Source organism: Heterocephalus glaber, unplaced genomic scaffold, assembly GCF_053883595.1.
Source record: "Heterocephalus glaber isolate CG9 unplaced genomic scaffold, H.glaber_assembly_v1.0 deba00000621, whole genome shotgun sequence".
Lineage (NCBI taxonomy): Eukaryota > Metazoa > Chordata > Mammalia > Rodentia > Bathyergidae > Heterocephalus > Heterocephalus glaber.
The window spans coordinates 8,834,015-8,849,334 of record NW_028258153.1 but is presented as its reverse complement, the minus strand read 5'-3'; the positions used below and the strand labels follow the sequence as shown (position 1 = coordinate 8,849,334).

Sequence of the window (15,320 nt, the reverse complement as noted above, 5' to 3'; positions counted from 1 at the left end):
CGCGGGCTGATTCAGCGTGTTCTGCGCGACTCGTGACCAAGGGAGTACTTTGAAATTTATATTTATTTTTTAGCTCATCAAGGCCTAGAATTGTGTCCTTAGGAATGAGAGGACAGTCTTCTCTTTTTCTTCTTTATGTAGGTTTCCATTTTATTGATTTCTGACTTATTTATTCTTTTTTTATTGGAAAACTGTGATAAAATATGTTGGTCCCCCTTTATTAGGCAATCTGAGGGTATAGTATATTCAGATAGTCATATTTATCTGTTGATTTCTCTAGGGGAAAAATAGACTGTAGGAGAGTTATAAAGTATTTCTTTTTATGAAATAAACTAAGATTTCCATAAAAGGCAAGAGCAACCACAACATTGTAGTTAGAGTAATTGTTCTGGATTCTTTTTCATGTGAACCAGAAAATGTATTAGGTTTTTTTTTGGTATCGGGGATCGAACTCGGGTCCTTGCTGTATTAGGTTTTTGTCTTTATTTTCCCTTTATTTGTCTTTTGGAAATAAGATTCTGCAGGAGAAAGTTAAAAAGACTTGGATAGTTGTGGATGCACGAACCCTGAAGAAAGAAGATATACAAAAAGAAACAGTTTATTGCTTAAATGATGATGATGAAACTGAAGTGTCCAAAGAAGACACTATTCAAGGTATGTTAGTAAGAGTTTGTGCTTTTGTCTAAAATACATTTTCTTCAAGGTGATATGAGGCAGGCTAGGGTTTGTATTGGTGTTCACTTAGAGACGCTTCTCTGAGTTCACAGATGCAACTCTCTGAAGGGACACAGGTCCTTTAGCTCCTCTGTTGAGTTTAGGCAGGATGCATCCTAGGAAGACAATTGAGAATTTCATTTGTCTGAATTTTAAATGTTTCAAGTGATAAGACATAATACTTAGCCTTCCATTATAGGAAACTGACTAGCTAGGAGAATGCTAGTATTAAGTCAAGTGGCTAAAGAATTAAAAAAATTTTTTCCTTCCTTCATAATTTTTTTTTTTTTTTTGGTACCGGGGATTGAACTCGGGTTCTTGCGCTTGCGCAGCAGGCGGCGAAACCACTGAGCTAAATCCCCGGCCCCTCCTTCATAATTCTTTATATGCCAGTTTCAGGTTTTATATCCTACCAGATATGGTCCTTTAAGTTAATTTAGGGTATAAGAAAAATTATGCTTATTATATTGCTTTACATTCACTAGGATCTTTAAAGTTCAACTCATATATCATACCCATTTGGCTTGAATAGTATGTGTAGATAGTATCTCTACCTAGAGGACTTGGAAACTAGCTAAAAATATCCAAATGTTCAAGAGCTAAAATGATAAAATATCAAAGAATGGTTAGGGTAGCATCTCCTAGGGTCCTTAAGTACATTTCTTGCCAGGGTGTGCACTGTCCAGTACATTTTTGATTTGTAACTCTTGAAAACAGTTTCATCTGTGGTGCTGTAACTCATTGCATATAATTATATGTTGCAGAATAGGGTAGTTCAAGAGTGGTGGTAGTTATCAGTCTTTCTCCTGATACGTTGTGTATAGAATGTAATTAATATCCTACTAGTTCTTTAGTTCAATCAGCAACATAGAACATGAATTTTGGAATCAGTCTTAGATTAGAATCATAATTCTATGGCTAATCATTTTATCCTGGTGGCATAACTAGCTATAGTAGAAAGAGTAGCACGATGAAAGGACAAGACCAGGAAAGTAGGCATAGGTGGTATCTAATAGACAGTGCACTTGCCTTTGTGATTGTCACAACAGCCTATTATAGCAGGTACTTCTACCATTTCCATTTTACAGATAAGAGAACAAAGGCTGAAAGACATTCATTAATGTGTTCGAAGTCACACAGCAACAGGTGCAGCTTGAATCTCCTTCAGAGATTGCTCCTACATATTATTCTGAATCAGGACCGACTAATGAAGGGCTTTGAATGATAGGCTAAGAATTTATGGATAATTTTTAAAGCAAAATGGAGCCATTTACAATTTTTAGGAGCAGGATGTCATTGGAACTGAATTTTAGGATGATGAATACGACAACCAGATATGGAATGGATTGGGAGAAGCAGGGGCTAGAAATAAGGGTGCTAATTTTTTTGATGGTTAGCCAAGGAAGTTGTGATTATCTTAGGCAAAAAGAAAATTTATAGTGGGGGTGATTATGATGGAAGGTGAAAGGTTAAAAACTGGGTTCAAAATGCATAGGAATACATTATTTTTCCTTTATTTTTGCAGCTATGCATCAACATCTTTTGTCTGTCTATTCTCCATAGCCTAGCATGTAGAGTTCTCTTTGCCCACAGGACTAGTATGCATATGTGGGCAAAGGAATATGGCTATATGAGGTGTGATTAAAAAATATGGAGCATATTTACTTTTTTTTAAAGTTTATTACAATAAAAGACACATTGCCATTAATACCCCACAAAATATCGTGTCTCAGTTCAAATACACGTATCCCACCATTCTTTTTGTTTGTTTGTTTTTGGTTTTTTGAGACAGGGTCTCACCATGTAGTCCAGGCTGGCTTTGAATTCACTATGTAGCCCAGGCTGGCTTCAAACTCATGGCAACCCTCCTGCCTCAGCCTCCCAAGTTCTGGGATTACAAGCGTGACCACCACACCTGGCCATCCTACCATTCTTGACAATATCTGAAGCAGTTTTGGAAGTCCTCTTTTGCGTCTTTCATTGTGCTGTCATGGCTGCCTTAATGTCCTAAATTTATTGAAAATGTTAACCTTTTTATTTGATGGAAATTGCCCTAAATGTTTGATTAACTTGGCATGATTGAAACATAAGAGTGAATGTTTAAATTAAAAAATTTATTATAGTAAAAGACACATTGCCATTAATCCCCTTCAGAATACTAAGAGTACTTTCCCATTGCTTCAACACACTTTTCCCATCATTACAATAAGGCAATGTGACTTACTGTAATATGTTTTTTAAAATTTAAACATTCACTATATTTGTACCTGTTGTAATGTTATAGTCTGTTCTACACTTTCTGCCATATAGAAAAAGATAGAGATATTTGCCCTTTAAGTAGAAGAATCAGAAAACACAAGACAGTTTTAATTAAAACTTTCAAGTTACTGTTAAACAATTTAAGTAGAAAGATAATTGACACAGGGAAAAGTTAAGAAAATCAATCCTGTACCTGGGCCGGGGATTTAGCTCAATGGTTCTGGTGCCTGCCTTGCAAGCGCAAGGTCCCAAGTTCGATCCCCGGTACCAAAAAAAAAAAAAAAAAAAAATCATGTACCATATATTTCTGTTAATATTTTGTTGGATTTTGTTTTTGCCAGTTTTTAAAAAAAGACATAGGAAGATAGAAATATGTGTCTTTTTACTTAAATGCATGGTATCAACAGACTAACAGGAACAAATAAACATTGGATCACAGAATCTGCTCCTGAAAACTCAGGATTTTTGTTTTTTAGATTAAAGATGAATGGTTTTTCCCTTGCATTTACCCAAGGCCAGAATCCTGGAGTTTTGATAACTCTTCTGCTTACCACATATAAAGATGCTGTGTGCTGAAAGAGCATGGTCTTTTATGGAGTGGTGGCAGTGAACGGAGTTGAGGTTTTGTCTTTTTTTTTTTTTTTTTAATCAGAGGCAATATTTGCATAAAGAGAAAAAAACAAAATTCCAAATATAAAATAAATTTAAATGAAGAAAAACATGCAACTTATCAGTTGAATATTTCTAAATGGAAGAATTTTGTCATCCCTTAGGTATTTGTATGTCTCTAGTGTACATTTTTCAGAACATTTTGTTCTGAAAATTTCCTATGGGTGGTTTTCTCTGTGGATCTCCATGTTTTTGAATAAATGTGTTCTTGTTATTATGTTTACAAACCACGCTTGTACTTTAGTCAACCATGGTTTATCTTGGGAGGATAGCTAATACGTTGCATTTGCTCTGTTCTTTATTCCAGGCTGGATAACCACTAAGGTAACTATATTGAAGAAGATGCTACTTTAAAAATGTAATTAGATTTTAATTTTTATATTGTGTGTATAGTTTGGTATCTGCTACTGCTTTTTCTCTGTTGGTCACAAGGGGCAGTAATTTGGTTCCAGGGAATAGAAGATGGAGGCAGACTCTGGAGTATGTGTGTGTTGTTAATATATGCATAGAGCACATTTCAGCTTGGAGAAAATGAGGCCCCATGTACTTAACAGATGTTCTTCTCTTGTTCTCTAGGGTTCCGCTATGGAAGTGACATAATTCCTTTCTCTAAAGTGGATGAGGAACAAATGAAATATAAATCGGAGGGGAAGTGCTTTTCTGTTTTGGGATTTTGTAGATCTTCTCAGGTACAGCAATTACTTTGCAATTTTGAGCAAAATACATGACCCTTTTTCCACCTATTGCTTGAGATGGTGTACTTTTGATTGGCCATTTTATTTACAATATTTATTTATTTTACCTTAGTCTTCTAAAATGTGGTCTGAGGTTTAGTGTTGCCACCTTTAGTTTTTGAAGAGGAAAACAAAGATGTAGAAGAGTCTTAGTACAAATCTGAATGATAAATTCAATTAAATCACTTTTTTTTTTTTGCCTTACTAACCATTATAGCTCATAGTAACCATAAAAAAACAGTATCCAATTCTTTGCTTTTCTGTTGTTTTCTGTAAACTGCTATGTATAATGGAATATTTTAGACCTTTGAGGATCTGGCTGGGTATGTATGTATGTATGTATGTATGTATTTATTTATTTTTGTGGAACTGGGGATCGAACTCAGGACCTTGTGCTTGCCAGGCAGGCGCTGGTGCCAGTGAGCTAAACCTCCGGCCCTGGCTGGGTTTTAAATGACCATTCATTGTGCTGATCACCTTTCTTCTTTTTTTTTTGGTACTGGGAATCGAACTTGGGACCTTGTATGCTTTCGAGGCAAGTGGTGGAACCACCGAGCTAAATCCCCAGCCCCGATCACCTTTCTTTTTGTCAGTGTCCAATGTTGAGTTCTAGGATGTGAAACTTAATCTAAGTTACATGTGTTTGAGGCACTGAAGCAGAGATGCCCAAAATGGACCCAATGGGGAATTCACCATTGGATACCACAGACAATGTTAGAAAGAATTGTTAAAAGATTTCCAGAGATCTTAGGTTAAGTGTTCTTGAAGTAGGCAGTTAGAGATCAGTTATTATTTATAAATGTAAAGTGTATCTTTTTATGTGTATTTTACCCAAGTTTTATAGGGACAAAGAGAATTTTACTAACAAACTCAAATGAAAACTAGTGTTCTCTATTTCACAGTATCTATTACACATTTTGGTCCTCATTTACACCTTCAGTTTCTCACACCTGAGGAACAATTCGGTATTTACACAGGTGTGTCAAATTTATTTCACTTAAGAGTATGGCTTCAAGGTGCATCCATATTTAGCTATAAATGTCTCAAGTTTATCTTTCTTTATGGCTGAGTACTACTCCATTTTATTAAAAACCCCACATCTTCATCCACTCACCAGTTGCTGGGCTTTTGGACTGTTTAGAGGGGGTGGGGGAAAGGAAAGAAGGGAAAGAAAAAAAAATTGAAGAAAAGAAGGAAAAAAAGAAACAAAGGTTATGTATATAGGAAGGGGTGGAGAGGTTGAAGGGAGGGCAGAGGAATGGGAAAAAATAAGAACCAAGGGGCCGGGAATTTAGCTCAGTGGTTTCGCCACCTGCTGCGCAAGCGCAAGGCAAGTTCAATCCCTGGTACAAAAAAAAAAAAAAAAAGAACCAAGATCTATCATGTACAGGTTCAAATTCCCAATGATGAATGTGATCATAGGTATACCTAAAATGTACCAATAAACTCAATAGATAAATAAAAATATAATATTTATACATATATATAAAAGAGAATTAGAGTGAAGATAAATGTTACCCTGTATTCTATTTTATTTTGTTTTGTTTTTTTGAGACAGGGTCTTGCTATGCAGTTCAGGCTGACCTTGAACTCACTGTGTAGCAGAGGCTGGGCTTGAACTTCCCTCGATGCTTCTGCCTCAGCCTCCCAAGTGCTGGGATTACAGGCCTGCGCCAGGGGCCCAGCTACTCTATTCTAGATTTGAAATTCTTCATGTTGCTCTAGCATATGATCCCTGTCCATGTGTGTGTTAGAATAATTCAATGACATTGAGAAGAACTGTTGTCATGATTGCCTAAGCTGTTAATAGGTGCCTTCAAAACTTAAAAGCCTTGTGCTTGCGAGGCAGGTGCAGCATGACTGAGCTGTATCCCTGGCCCTATTTTCACCTTTTTTTTTTCATGTCTCTTCCTTCCTTTCTCCCTTCCTTGTTCCCCTTCCCAGTTGAACATTTTCTTCTCATCTCCCAGTATCTATTATACATTTTAATCGTTATTTCCACTTTGATTTCTTTATCTTTCCCCATATTCACTGGCCCTGCTCTACTCTAAAAGCAGTTTCTCAGATTTACTATGCTTTTATATCACTCTACTTTTTTATTCACTCTGTTAATTCTGCCTGGGATCTTGTGCCCAGAGTTCCCTAGGTTAATTCCTACGTAGTCTTTTAAGTCCAGCACATGATGATGTTAAGCCTAGATGTCACCATTTGCATACACATTCCCTAAACCCTTATGACAAAGCTTAGTGCCCTTATGTGCTCTTACAGCACTATAATATTGCATTGCAGTTAATTTCATGTTTATCTACCTAAGTTCCTTAAGGACAAGATTATATCCTATTCACTATTGTGTTTGTAGTATCCACAATGAAACACACATACTAGGTGTTCAGTTTGTTGTGTTGAATTGAATTGGGCCTCAAGTAATAAATTGTTCCTAGTAATTGTGAATGTTTCCCAGTAAGAATGGTTTGAATAGACTTTCTTAGCAACATGGGACCACGGGACATAGTAATTATATATATTTCTTATTTTAGATCAAAAGCAATTTTTTTTCCCTCTCTTATTCTTATAGGTCCAGAGAAAATTCTATATGGGAAATCAAGTTTTAAAGGTCTTTCCAGCACATGATGATGAGGTAAGTTGACTGTGATCTTTGAGGTAGTACTATAGAACTGAACTGTCATTTTATGAAAGTGGCCTGAGGCTTTGTTTAAAATGACATGAATTCTTGTAATAGCAGTGGGAATTTTCACTGACTTTTGACTTTGAAAGTGGAGAAATGATAAACAAGTTTGTCTTAGCATAACGAAAAGACCTGAGAACATAGTTCTGCAATTGGAGAACAAGTGCATTTGGGTGTGGAAATTTCACGGCCAAATGTTAAGGAGGTTTGGGGTCAGGATGACATTTTTTTTTGGTACCAGGGATTGAACTCAGGACCTCGCGCTTGCCAGGCAGGGTCTATGCCGCGGAGCTAAATGTCTGGCCCTGCATTGACATTTTGATTTTTATAAACACTGAATATTTAGTGTTAGCATAAGCATCCTAGAGAGGTGCTTCAGAGACTCACTGGACTACCTGTATCACTGAGGAAATTTGTCTTTTACCCTCTCCCTTTCTCTTTGCACTCTCTTTACCACATTCCTCAAGTACTCTGTTTCCAGGCTAGTTTCTGCCTGGCTAACAGTGCTTTTTGCATCCTACATTCACATTTACCTCTTATTAAGTTTTTTTTCTTACTGCCAAGTCAGAACTCATTATTTCCTCCGAGATATTAATCTTAACTGGAAGATTGCAGTCTAGTATCTGTTTAAGGCAATTTAAGTAAGTTTCCAAATTTCTGAAGCATTTGCATTTGAAATTAGGGATAGGAGTAGGGTGTTGGTATAACAGGTATAGTTTTCTTTTTTCCTCACTTCTGGAAGATAACTGGCTGCTGGTCTAGTGGATGAGTATGCCAGTATTCTGTGAGAACAGTTAAAATTAGGAGAAGAAAATGCTTGGCTTCTACACTGCACCGAACAGATTCATTAGTGCACAGTAGACATATGTGAATCTTCAAATTTGAGGACTCTAGTTCGTGGGTTTCTTCTGAATCAAATCCTCTAAGTACATGCATGTTTTTTTTGTGTACCGCCAAACCAGGACTTCTTTTTAACTTCTGCTGGGGTTTTAGGCCCTATTTGTCCCTTTACACAGAAAATTCTGATCACTTCATGAGAATTGTGGAAATGCAGTGAGGGATGTCATATCATAAAGTTGAGTTGACACATGTGTTGGGTGATTATCTAGACTTGCTAGTTGAGAGCAGCCTTAAGAATTGCATGATTTGAATCTGGCCTAGTATAGGTTAACTAATTTTTGTTGTCAGTGTGAAATAAAAATAGACAAAGCTCCTATAAAAGAACTTGTATTTGGGAATAAAGAATAGGATTCCAACTTGGGACACACATGTAGAGATCTGGTTGCCTCTGGTTTGTTTGAAAAACAGAAGAGTTTGGGGGTTTCACTAGGACAGAAATCTATGCAACTTATCACAAAAGAAGAGTGTCAATTGACACTTTTGGTACTTGAGGGAGCTGGCATGCTCTACTTGGTGAGTGTCTTAGTTACTTTTCTCTTGTTGAGACAAAATACCCAACACCCAAAGTTGAAGGAGAAAAGGTTTATTTGGCTTACAGTTTGTAGAGATTTCAGCCCATAATTGGCTGGCTCCAAGATAGGGTGGCAGAGCGGCAACAGTTCATGGTGACAGAAGCAGCAAAAAGCAGCAAGAGAGATGGGAGGGGCATCACAGAGGAGAAACAGTTCTTGGCAGTGGAAGACAGCAAAATCAACAAGGGACCCTAACAATGTCTTTCTGCTCCTTTTATCTTATTCAGACTACTGGGATTACGGTGGTGCCAAACCAATCACTTACGTGTAGTGATTTAGTAATCACACACCCTTAATCCTAGCATAACACATTCCAGACTTAGCTACCTTCGAAAAAGACTGCCTGAGGCTTTGGGGGAACATCGAGACATAAGCCACACAGGTTTATTGAGCTTACAGTTTGTCAAGGTTTCAGTCAATAATTGGCTGGCTCTAAGGCAGAGTGGCAGAAGGACAACAGTTCATGGTGGTGGAAGACAGCAAAAAGCAACAAGAGAACCTTAAAGGCGTCTTTCTGCCCCTTTTATCTTATCCAGACTACCAGGGTAAGGTCCTGCCAAACCCATCAGTGTACTGGTTTAGTAATCACAGGCCCTTAATCCCTGCACCATACACTCTAGATTCAGCCACTTCTGAAGCCACCTGTGACTGAATGAGGCTTTGGGAGGACATCTAGACTCAAACCATAAGTGACTTATGACAGTTACTGTATAAAGCTAGTCTTAAGATTACAGTTGGGAGTTAGTTTGGTCATCATTGGATAAATATAGATATTCTTAAAGACAGGACAGGCTGTCTTACTGGATTGATTCTGTGAGATGATTCCTGGAGCAGGTGTCAGTGACCTGAGTGTATCCACTTCCTTTCCATGGCTCCTAGATTCTTTGTAGGTTTCAACAGGAATGGCTCCATTTGGTGTAATGGATTTGCATACTGCATAGCTTAAGGTCACTTCAAGGTCATTCAAGAAAAGACATTTTCATCTTCTAAATGGCAAAGGACTACCTTTTAGTGTCACTTTTTGTTGTAGAAGTCAAAAAATGCTATTATCTAATTGGAGTTTATAAAATAAACAGGAGAGTCAGGGAACTCTGACATATGAGTACTTCCAGTAAAAAATTGCAGAGAGAAGCCAGGCCTGGTGTTGCATCCCTGTGATCCCAGCTACTTGTGAGGCCGAGGCAGGAGCATCACAATTTCAAGGCCACCGGCCAACTTAGTGAGACCATGTCTCAAAATAAAAAATTAAAAGGTCTAGAGATGTAGCTCATGATACAGTGATTGCCTTGCATACCCAAAAGCCTCATTTCAATGCCTAGTATAGGAAAAAAACAGCACGTGGGGAAGAAGATGTGTGGGTAGATGGGGAATAGGAGGGATGACAGATTTAATAGTATGCCGCATACATCTAGAGGATGATTGTGTGGAATTGGAATTTTTCTTCGTGTCAGAGGGGTGAACTGAGACCAACATGTAGTGGGTTTTTTTCCAGATGAAGAATTACTTTGTCAACAAAAATTAGGATCTCCAAATGAATTTTTTGTGAGATAGTCAGATCCCCTTCTCTATAAGTTTCTAAGCAGAATCTTCAGTACCACCAGTCTAATGAATCTGTATGTACATTGTTAAACGAAATCAATACTATTATTTTAACTCAAATATTCTGTGATGCTGTGAATAACTCCTTTAAAATTTGTTTCTGTGGTTATGAGCATATAATTATTTTTGGTATAGAAAATCTGTACTTTTATATGCTTATTTGTTCTGTGTATGGAGGAGAAGTGGAGAAGGGAAAGGGAGGGAAATGGAGCTTCAATTGAGTTGAATGCAGGTGTAGTATGGTGTTATAATGAGACAGTCATTCATGACCCCCATCTTGCCTTTAAATACCCTAATTACCCCTGTCCAAGACATGAAAGTGAAAACTTCCAAACAAACTAGAAGTAATCTTTTCCTCAGACTGGTCCTTTCATGTGGGACTTATTATTAGAGCATAGACATCTTATATTTGCTACATCTCTTATTTTTGCTAGTGGAGACTGTATTAGCTCAGTGAGGTCAGGGACACATCTTTGTTTTCTGACGGAGCCTAAGAGAGCACCTAACAAAGAATAGGCACCAAGTAAATATTCTTTCCATTGAGCTGAAAACAGAATTTGTCTATGATGAAATCTTTAGAGAATTTTGATGGAAAAGTATTGAGAACATAGGTTTTTAGTGGAGGAAATAGAAATACAATTAGCTAACTTTGACACAGGTTATCTGTGATACTAGAAAAGTGTGTAATGTTTAGGGAGTTTAAGAAAGGGAGAGAATTGAGTAAAGCAAATCTGAAATGGAGAGGGTGTCAATTTAATAGGTCTTGAAAATGGGTTAGAAGCTAGAGAACCAGAGATGTGGAGGGGGCAGTCTAGCTTGGAGGAAGTTATGTAAGCAGAAGCTACAGGGGAGAGAAGGTACAAGACACACCCACAATCACTGATCATCTCAATTAAATTGGAACAGGAGCCATTGGAAGTTTTTATGGAAGGGAGTGATATGCTCAGCTCCGTGAACAGGGGTGGCAGTGATGGATTTGAGAGACAGTCTAGAGTTAGTTAAGTTGAGGGATGAGAAAGGTGGCATTATCAAAGACGTGGGGCTCTAGTTTTAGTGAGTGGAAGGTGATATTGATGGAAATAGAGAACATAGGAGGAGACTGGGGAAAGATAATAAATGTGGTTTTAGTCATGGATATCTTCAGGTACCTGAAAATGCAATACTAGTTACTGCATGAGATATTTACCAATTAGTAGGCAATCTAAGTCTCAATCTTAGGAAAGTTTTAAAGCTAACCTCACAGATTTTTGACTTGTCAACTCACGGGACTGGAAAGTAATCCCAAAGTAGAATTTTAGAGTGATAGGACAGAAAGGCCAACAGTAGAATTTAAGAATCAGCTGGGAGAAGAGAAAAGCGTGGGGAAGGACAGCCTACAAAACAGAATAATTAAGGGAGAGTGTTACTTCTGAAGCCAGAGAAGGAGAATGTGCAGATCCGGGGTGGGCAAGGTGGGCTGGGTGTCCAGCAACTGCAATCGGAACCAAGGACTTGGCATGGAGGAATCATGTGTGACTCCAGAAGATGGTTTTATTAAGGAAGGGGAAGGGCAGTAGCTGGATTAGATTGAAGACTGACTGTGTTCAAAGCAGGGCAAATAGCAAGATTATTATTTCATGAAATTTCCAGGGGAAGAGAATGAAAGATACACGTGTAGTAATTTATGGAGAGAGAAACACAGAAATACTTTGTTTAGGAAGGCTGAGAATTGAGTTAATTTGTAGGGTGAGGATATGAATTTGGAGTAGAAAGAAAGTTGAAACAACATGTAGTTTAAGAAGTTCCAGAAAAAGTGCACTCTGTTTATAGTTTGGCCTTGAAGTTTATTTTATTTATTTATTTTGGTGGTGCTGAGGGTCAAACCCAGAACCTTGTGCCTGCTGAGCAGGTGCTGTACCACTGAGCTATATCCCCACCTCCAGTGGGCACTTAGAAAAAAATCTGAAATAGAAAGGAAGTGGATGATATTTTTAAAAATATATAGTATTTGTGGAAATTCTCGCATATTCGGCATATGATAACACTTGCATCTTTCTTAACAGGCAGCAACAGTCGCACTTTCCTCCCTGATTCATGCTTTGGATGAATTAGACATGGTGGCCATAGTTCGATATGCTTATGACAGAAGAGCTAATCCTCAAGTTGGTGTGGCTTTTCCTTTTATCAAGGATGCCTATGAGGTAAAACCCATAGGTCTTTTTTATTCATTTTTTTCTTCCTCTCCTTTATTCTAAGCCATACTTCTCAACTGTTAGTGTGCATGAAAATTACTTGGAAGTGTTGTTTAAATGCAGGTTCTAACTCTGCAGATCTAGGGTTGGGTCCAGATTCTGCATTTCTTTTCTTTTTTTTTTAAGAGTAGGAAAAATTTATTGGGAGAAAGAAATCTTCTGCCTAAGAGAGACAGAAGAGGGTAGATTCTGCATTTCTTGTAAACTCCCAAGTAACGTTGACATTGCTGATCTGTGATCCGTGCTTTCAGTTGTAAGAAAACTATGAACTACTAAAGTATTTAAGGAGCTTTTTATGAAATCAGTAAAGGTGAACCATGACCCTCCCTCAGTTCTCATCCTGCTTGACTTCTCAGAACCAAATGGGAACAGAACTTGCCCCCATTTTAACAAATAAGGACCGTGAATAAAGGTTGAAGATGTGATTTGATTGTGACCCTTGTGAAGTTCGGTTTATTTGGGGCTTTTCTATTTAAAATACAGGTCTAGATTCCTTTCAGTTCCTGTTTCTGAGGAAACCTACCATGGCACAACTGTAAAGAGAGGGCAGATTCCCTTGGCTTCCAGGTCAGCCTTCCAGGCACCCTGACTTCTCTCATTTGTTCTACTTGGTCATGCATTTCATAGTTATCATTTAATAATCTTTCTTTTAAGCGTTTCTTTTATGTGTAATATCCTTCATACTGTTTGCAGTTTTAAATAGTTGATAGCAGAAGTCAAAACACTTTTCATGTATTAGATTTAAGCTAATTTTTGAAATATTTCAGTTGTGCCGGTTTCACAGCATTTGGGACCATTTTTATATTTTTCCATTAATTTGGTGTTTCTGCTTTTTCTCTGTTCTATTTCCCATTAGTGTTTAGTGTATGTGCAACTGCCTTTCATGGAAGACTTGCGGCAATACATGTTTTCATCCCTGAAAAATAATAAGAAATACACTCCCACAGGTGAGTTTATTTCTGTTCAGCTCATTAATGGCTCTACATGTAAACTGCTCTGAGGAAATCACCTGGCTGCAGTCATAAGTCAGGGCCAGGCTTTCACAGAGTGGAGTTAGTTGGATTCTAACCATAACACTCACACTCAGTGATGATGAAGATGGTCATCAGGTGTTTTTCCAGTGGTAAGGATAGGTTTGCCCTAAACTCTCCAAACACAGTCTCGTTCTGCCTTCTGACTTTGAGCATGTATCTAGAAAACAGCTTGTTGAAGCTGGCTCTTCATTCTCCAGTTGTAAGCAAAAGGTTTGTCCCTGCTGAAGTGGAATGGTGTGCAGTGTCAAACCTGTGACTTCAGGGTTCTGTGTATGTTCTTATATAACTTTGAAGTGAAGATGACAATGCTAGAGATGAACTTTGCTCCTTGTCCTTCCTATGTAGTTTACAGTGGCAATCCAAGTCCTGTTATTTATTTCCTGTTGCTAGGAGTTACTCCATGCTTGATGAGAAAGGCTGTTATTAAGCATCTGGCTGCAAATGTCAGAGTGTTACACTGAGTAATTCTCACAGCCACAAGTCCTGTCTCCCAGAGAGCTCACTGTTTTAAGACGGTCATGATAAAGTGTAATGGGGCAGAATGAAAATAACAATGACTGATAATAGATGTTTTAATTTATAAGTTTAAAGCTATTATCTTTGTCAGTGTAGGATTAGGGAATTGCGAGGTGAGTCTCCAAATGGTATTCTCCTTGTGTGTTATTTATTTATGTTTTTTGTACTGGGGATCGAACTTGGGACCTTGCGCTTTTGAGGCAGGCGCTGGAACCACTGAGCTAAATCCCTGGCCTCCCTGTGTGTTATTTTGGCTAGACCCTTTGGAAACAGTGTGCTGTGGAAAGGCCAAGAATAAAATGGGTCTTTAGGGCCTGTATCTTCCTTTTAGGGATGAATCCCTATCACAGTGGAGGGAGATACGGGTCTAAATGTATAGTAGTTGTCACCATGTTACAGTCTGTCTCTTTCTTGACCATTCCAGACTTTAAATGAGTAGAATGCTTTAAAAGGAGAACTTTGTTGAGAAAGTATCTTTTAGATGTAACTCATTCAGGATCTAAAAAAACTGAGCATCTCTTAATTAGTTGATCTGTGTTCAGTGAGTTAACGTATTTCTCTTTGCATTTTCTCTAGTGGAAAGTAGATCCTTAAAGCTGTTTGGCATATTTCATAAGTCAGTGTTTATGTAGGGATTTTCAGTGCCAGAGTTATTTCGCCTCATAGTAGCTGGTGGCAGCAGGTGGAAATCACTGAATGTGCACATGTTCAAGACCAGGCATACTCTGTGCTAGTCATCTTAAGAAGGTGATGGCTATCCTATTGCCTGAAGTCTACACAGGAAAGTTCAAAACAGGAAAGAAATGTTGCATGATAAATACTGTATTTTATTTTGTTGTAGCTGTACAAAAGAGATATCTAAAAAAGTGAAAATAGAAATGTAAGGTACTTTTCAGAAACTGCTTGCCCTTTACCCTTTTGCCTGGTAAATGTAAATCCAAAAACAGTCCTTTAGCTTGATAGCTGAACAGTTTATGAGTCAGAAGAATGAAAGTTACACATGGTAGCTTAGTTGGAAGCGTTTTTGAGAGGTGTTGCCTTTCATCCACATTGCTTTGAGCAGTGCCATTTTTGCTGACTTGATAGATTTTTATTGAGGAGCGCTCACCTTCTGTTAGGGTTTAGGAAAGACATAAAATGGATAATGTTGTATTTCTGCTGTCACAGAGCTTTAGAGTTTGAACAGAGACATGTACGCAGGTGTACATATGTACAAGGTACCTAGTGTCATGAGGCTTTGCAGGAGGAAAGCCTGATCCTGACAGGAGCTTATAAAGGCATCAGCTCACTTATCCAATGGTGTGTTCCTGTTAAGGCTCTGCACTCTGATAAAAATTATAGTAAGTCTTTAGAAAGCTAATGCTTCATTACTAGATGGGTTTTCTTTTTCCTCGTCAATGTTTTTC

At 37.9% G+C, this 15,320-nt stretch overlaps 1 protein-coding gene across 1 annotated transcript in view; it reads left to right on the top strand.

Moving 5' to 3' along the window:
- Xrcc5 (X-ray repair cross complementing 5) overlaps positions 1–15,320 on the top strand; it is a 97,877-nt gene that overhangs the window by 24,951 nt on the left and 57,606 nt on the right. The window contains exons 8-12 of the mRNA XM_087206141.1: positions 516–654; positions 4,219–4,331; positions 6,952–7,014; positions 12,176–12,313; positions 13,221–13,311. Coding sequence (XP_087062267.1) covers positions 516–654; positions 4,219–4,331; positions 6,952–7,014; positions 12,176–12,313; positions 13,221–13,311 — 544 coding nt within the window. The remainder of the gene's footprint in view (positions 1–515; positions 655–4,218; positions 4,332–6,951; positions 7,015–12,175; positions 12,314–13,220; positions 13,312–15,320) is intronic.